Source organism: Fulmarus glacialis, unplaced genomic scaffold, assembly GCF_000690835.1.
Source record: "Fulmarus glacialis isolate BGI_N327 unplaced genomic scaffold, ASM69083v1 scaffold29020, whole genome shotgun sequence".
NCBI classification, from domain to species: domain Eukaryota; kingdom Metazoa; phylum Chordata; class Aves; order Procellariiformes; family Procellariidae; genus Fulmarus; species Fulmarus glacialis.
The window spans coordinates 321-6,478 of NW_009187592.1; the positions used below are offsets into that span (position 1 = coordinate 321).

Here is a 6,158-nt window from a genome sequence, read left to right on the forward strand (position 1 = left end):
GAGGTCCGGCTGACAGGCCTGTAGTTCCCCGGATTCTCAAGAAAACCTTTCTGTAACTGAATAAAATCTTGTAGCTGTCTTCGCAGAAAGCATTTCCTATGGTTTTGGACATCAAATAACAATGAAAAACAACAGATACAGTTTTCCAAACCAGCTCAGAAAAATTATAGACACAGAGGTAATACACTCATACATGCTCTATGAGATTCTTACCTTCAAGAACTGGATTTGACTGCAAAAGTTGTTCTTTTACTTGATTAACCTCTGCCCCTTTTCCACACACAGCAGCTACATATGACATGACAAGTTTGCTTGCCTCTGTGGGGGGAGAGCAAAATAAAAGCGATAAGTATTGGCAAATAGGCCATAAAATGATTTGCAGACTTGATCTCCATCACATTTCCACCGTGCCAGACAGGAACTGTAAGTACATTTCATTTCAGTTTTCTTCTACATTGTTGTACCATCTGGAAATGAGGAAGGAGCACATCCTGCTATGAGACCCATGCCATTACATCAGCAGCCCCATTGACTTAAACACCTAGCGCTCTCCCAAGCTAAAGAAGCCACCAGTGGATATGGCACATTACCCGCTACTTTTTCATTTAGCCTCAGTAAGAGGCATTCAGTAAGGAAAGAACATTATCTCCAGCTGACACTTTGGAAATGTTTTAATCTAGCCTGAAAAAATAGGCCCAAGGAGTTTCAAGACGCAAAATTCAATCAGTTTACATCAGCAGATACACAATAACAGAAGTGTAAACATACAACACTATACACATGTAATTACAACTGTAAAGTACACTACAAGTAAATGAGTAACTGCAATTCGACATCACCTAACATTATGCAGTCTGTTTCAAAGTAAAATGAATAGAGAAAACGAAGCATTCACTTAAACAATGAAACTAAGATACAAACTTTTAACAAAGTCTGGAACAATTTTTGGACTCTCAAAGTTGGGTTCATATGGGTGTCAATCACCCATATACAGACAGAAACAAATACTAAATAATCCATCCAACCCTTACGTTTTTGCTGGTCAGGACAAAGAGCAGCTGAAAGAGGATTCTCTTTATAAATAGTCTGTGATGTTCAGTATGATGCAAGATAGTGAAATTTGAGGCAATATCAGCTGATATACAATGTAATTACTAACAGCTGGAATCCCTATCAACTCAACACAGTGGTCATCAAAAAAACATGACTTGTTCTTCAGAGATCTGTTACAAATTTAAGGGTTTCATTTCAGGAAAGAACTGACAAGCAAGAAGTTATGCCTTGGATTTTGATTCTGTCCTAGTTAATCAAATTTGTTTGCTAGTATTAAATTACTACCCCACATTGTAGAGAAAACTGAGCAAACCTGCAACACAGGAAGCAAGCAAGGAGCAGGAACTGTATGTGTGTCCATAAGGCCTCCCATCTCCTTTAATTGCACGTTAAACCCAGCTCTCAATTTTAAGAATCCATTCCCTTCAGAGCTTGGAACTACCAAATTATTTGATTTGAAATATTTCCTAAAGCAGTCAACGTCTTTAAGTAAAGCTACTCAATCACTGAGAGAAGAAAGTACTGAAGCAGCAAATAAGGTATTATAAAATAATATGCATTAAGACAACACACAATGACTTCAAGATAGGCTTTGAACATCACTGAAAGAAAACAAAGGCCCTTTCTTTTATTAGGAACTCTGTTTGGTCCAATAAAGACACCAGGAAGGGAATCATCACCTTAACATCTAAAAACATTTAAATACACCACTCATTCTGGTAATGTACCATGTTTTTTCGCACAATGTTACTATCGACTAGCAATATAAACACGCAGTGAAACAAGAACAAAATTGGAAGCAAATAAAAAAACCCAACTGATGACAGCTCAGTTTCAGTTCTTCCAGCCCAAACATGTCAAATGTTCTGGTTACCAAAAATCTAAACCAGAGTTATATAGGATCTGTACTAACGAGTTTGTTTCCTCAACCCCAGGAACTTCCTCCCCTGCCCCCCTTTTTTTTCTTTGCAATGGAAACTTGACTTCTCAGCTAATAGCCCCATTTCAGCAACAGTAGTTCCATCAAATGTTAGAGAGAGAAAAGCACAGATTCTGAGTCGATTGTTGACTTGAATTTCAAACCCTGTATTATTCTGTACTTACCTTTATAAAGGATTAATTCATATTAAGTCCCAAATGGCTATGAAAATAGAGAGTCAAAATCTCTATGCAAATCTGAATCTACCAGAATATTCTCTACAAATAGAGACGATAGGAAACTCAACCACTGCTACACCTTTCAACTAAATAAATAAATGAATAAAAGGTGGACCTCAGTTGTATGAGATGCTTGATAATTTAGTTTCTGAGCAAATCAAAACATTAAACAATACCAGTACAGAACTCCTTTCTAAGTTTGAACTCTTAGACAGAATCCCTACCAATCATATTAATAAGAACTTATTTTAATATACACTTTTACTGAACACACATGTGTTTTCATGTTACTGAACTGAAAAAAAGGATTATATTACAAGATTTCAAGACCTCTCAATTGGATGCCACTAATCAGACAAAGAAAAAGAAAGATGAAGGCTACAATTTACATTTTCACAAAAGGCTTGGAAAGCAACTTCTTGTTACCGACTTTAAGTCTTGCTCAGTATAAGCATACAAAGCTCCACATTTTCTCAGATTCAAAGGAAAAATCTTTTAAATTACATGGAAACAGATGTATGCATTCCTACCCACTGTGTCTTTTGCAAGTTACCTCAGTTTTAAATTGTTATTTCAGAAAAGAACTGGTTTCTTTCTTTTTTAAGGTCTATCTAAAATGTTCTGCAGTTATGCAATCCTCACTTGATTTCTACCATTCTGGTTTAAAAATTAGCAGTCATTTTCAAGGCAATTTCAGCTTTGCCTGAGAAACACAGTGTTCCGGTACACAAGCCAATCTTGGAATTGCAGCTGAGCACAGCATGCAAAAGACTGATGAAATTTCCAAACTATTCAGCTACCATTATTTATTTTCCTTGGATAAATGGCATAATCCAGTTTAAATGTATAGATTTATTAGAAGATATGCAAAAGTATCAAAGGATTTTCTTCCAGTCTAGAAGATCAAGAAGATTCAGTTTTCTCCGTCTTCATGTTTCCCACAGGGAGAGCCTAAAGGTTTTCTTCTGGCCTTTGCAATACTCTTATCACAAACCAGCATTACTTTCGTATGAATTTGCATACTGATGAGGATACTGTATGAACACACGATAGGACTGCATCATGGTGACAATGTGAAAAAACACTAGTTTATGTAAGTTCCTACAGCAACAAGCGTGACAGCATTCATTTTCTGCAATCGCCAGACACGGAAAGATACTGGTATCTCTTTCCGGAGTCTAGCATCACTTTGCAAGACTCCGAATAAGCCTGAATGTTTTTGAATAAGATCAAAACTGCTTATTACCTGTTTTTCCAGCTCCACTCTCTCCTGTAATAAGGATACACTGGTCTTTGTCCTGGTCCCTTAAAGATCTGTATGCTTCATCTGACAGAGCAAAGCTGCAAAGTAAGAAAGAGTCAAGTGAGAATAGATAAAACAAATACCAACAATAACTAGAATCTGTCCTTCACATCCAGGTGGGGGTGAGGGGGGGAACCCAAACAAACAAAAAACCCCCAAGTCCTAATAAGTGGTGAAGCATTCACTTTTCAGAATATAAAGACCCACAGAAGCAAAATGGATACTTTTTCTCAGTGGCTCATTTAGACTTTCTCCAGGAACAAGCAAGCATAATCTCTAAGTTTTTCTAAAGATAGCACACTCAAAACAAATTCACAAAATTTCAGGGAAATTTAGGTAGCGTTCTTCATTGAACAAAATGTCAATGCATCATCAGGACATGTTCTGTCTGAAGACAGTTAAGAAAAAGGAAAGAGGAGAATCCTGAGCACTAACAATAGCATAAGCTGCAATTTCTACTCTGAAAAGTATGAATAAATGTCAGAACCTTATAAAATATTGAGCATTTTAAGCATTTGGGTATTGCCGGACTTTTGCATAAATATGCAGAAGTGTTTCCCAATAAGTGTGTTCTTAACTCAGTAAGGCTGATGTCATGCAGTGAAATTAAAGAATATAGTAAGAATCAACAGCTTTCCTGTACCAAAAATGTCTTTCCATGCAGCTCAGAACATCATGATCCTGAAACTACCGGGCTGCAATTTGAATCCAGAGGTGCTTTGTTGCCATGCAGCAACATGTATTTCGGAGAAATGCAGATGTGTTACTTATATTTAGGTTTTTTTAGTAGTAATTTTGAGACAGAGAAAGAGTAGTATTGGTTTTGTTTCAACTGCATTTTTCAGCTCATGGAATAAAGAACTCTGGAAACTGAGCATTAGAAGCCCTTGGAAAAACTTAAGCAAGTCGTATCTGGAAAAGGACATAAAAGCAAAATCCAAATAAAAAGGCACACTTGCATTATACAACTTAAAGAAAAAATTTGATAGCCAAACACGGCATATTTTTACATTAAATAAACATCCATTCCACAGACCAAGAGCTTTGTTAGATTACTGCACCTAGTAAAATATTTAGTGTTTGTATGTACTTAGAAGTGAATATTGTTTATTATTTACAGTAAACAAACCATGTATGACAAATAGAAATGAACTCTCAGGTCAACATAAAATGCATAATCATTGCAGGTTCAATGCACCTTTTAGAAACTTGATTCTCTATTCTATGACAGTTCAGGAGCTTTGCATTCAGCTGATTACAAATAGATCAAGTATTTGTTTTGAATAACGCAGCCATATAGTGCTTTCACAGGCAATCACAGCCCCTTTATAGATAAGCAAGCTCTTTGTCATGAAACTAGTTAGGGGCAGTGTGGACAACACAATGCAAGTAGTGAGAGCCGCAGAGAGCCTTTTCCAGAGGCTCCTATTGCCACAGCTTGAAAGCTTTAAATATTAAATCTACATATACTCAAATCAGTTCATACATATTTCGTTTTTGCTACCACTGTTCCTTAGCTCAGGCAGTTCTTCCTTCTGGCTTCTCTCCCCAGAAAAGTTTATATGGAGAGCATGTCATATTGTCCCCAATTTAATCATTACATGCATGTGCAACACCATTTATACTTCCTCATCCCCCACCAGTATTAGATTCATCTCATATTTGCTTTTTTGGGTTTTCGTTTTGTTTGCTTGTTTGTTTTTATGGTTGCATCATGTTATCAGCTTAGCCATCCTGCAAGAGACCAGCATACCAAGTGAGTGGTATTCTGAAAAGGCTGGAAAACAAGTAAATGAAATACCTTACGGCTCCTTTACTACTAAATAATCACACCTTCCCCTCCCTCCCTAGTTCCTGCCAATGATGCTCATGTCAGATTCCCCGTCTTTGTGTCCCTCCTGTCCCCTTCTCTCCTGCAGCACATCCGCCTGCCTAGTTGCGTGACCAACCCAGGGCTCCGTCTCTCTCACTGCTTTTCTTGCCAACTTACATTGTCTAAGGCACTAAATTACAATTCTTCTCTCTGCACAGATGGTTGGGCCATCCACTTAACAACCACGATCAAAGGTCATTAACTCCTTTTGATACATATACCATTGAACCCAAATTAAGACTGATCTCTCAAAACTTAATACTGCTATGGTGATTGAAGCATTTGAAGTCAGTAGTTCAACTGGAGGTGAAAATGTGTTTACGAGAAAGTAGCAAGGCTGTAATGTTTTTAGCATTACAACAAAGTCAATTTGTGATGTGGCCAACATGCTGGAGAAGTAGCAAGATAAAAATATTCTGCTGCTGCTGAGAGACCATGACACAATTTCTGGCATCCACTTTACTGTCCGGAATCCAAACTACAGTAGCAATAATACTTTACCAGACTCTCTTACAGGACATATTTAGGAAATGAATAATATTTGTTGAAAACTGCTGCAGATATACTTGTAAATTGAAGAGTACAATGCGTGGCACTCAGAAAAGCTTGTTCCATTACACATTACATTCCTTTTTGCAAGGAAAAAAAAAGCACTAGGATGAAGAGGAAAGAAATGAAACTGCACTGAGCATTCATGGGCCATGTGAGAGCACGTTAATACCAATGCCGTGGTTTCCATGGGTTTGATTCAGGAAACTGGCTTTCAGCAGG

At 37.3% G+C, this 6,158-nt stretch overlaps 1 protein-coding gene across 1 annotated transcript in view; it reads right to left on the reverse strand.

Moving 5' to 3' along the window:
• Positions 1–213: 213 nt before the first annotated feature.
• The window catches only part of LOC104075257 (unconventional myosin-Ib-like), a gene marked incomplete at its 3' end in the record, with an annotated part of 53,104 nt that continues 47,159 nt past the window's right edge, over positions 214–6,158 (reverse strand). Inside the window, exons 4-5 of the mRNA XM_009575702.1 lie at positions 3,458–3,552; positions 214–318 (exon numbers count right to left, since the gene is read on the reverse strand). Coding sequence (XP_009573997.1) covers positions 214–318; positions 3,458–3,552 — 200 coding nt within the window. The remainder of the gene's footprint in view (positions 319–3,457; positions 3,553–6,158) is intronic.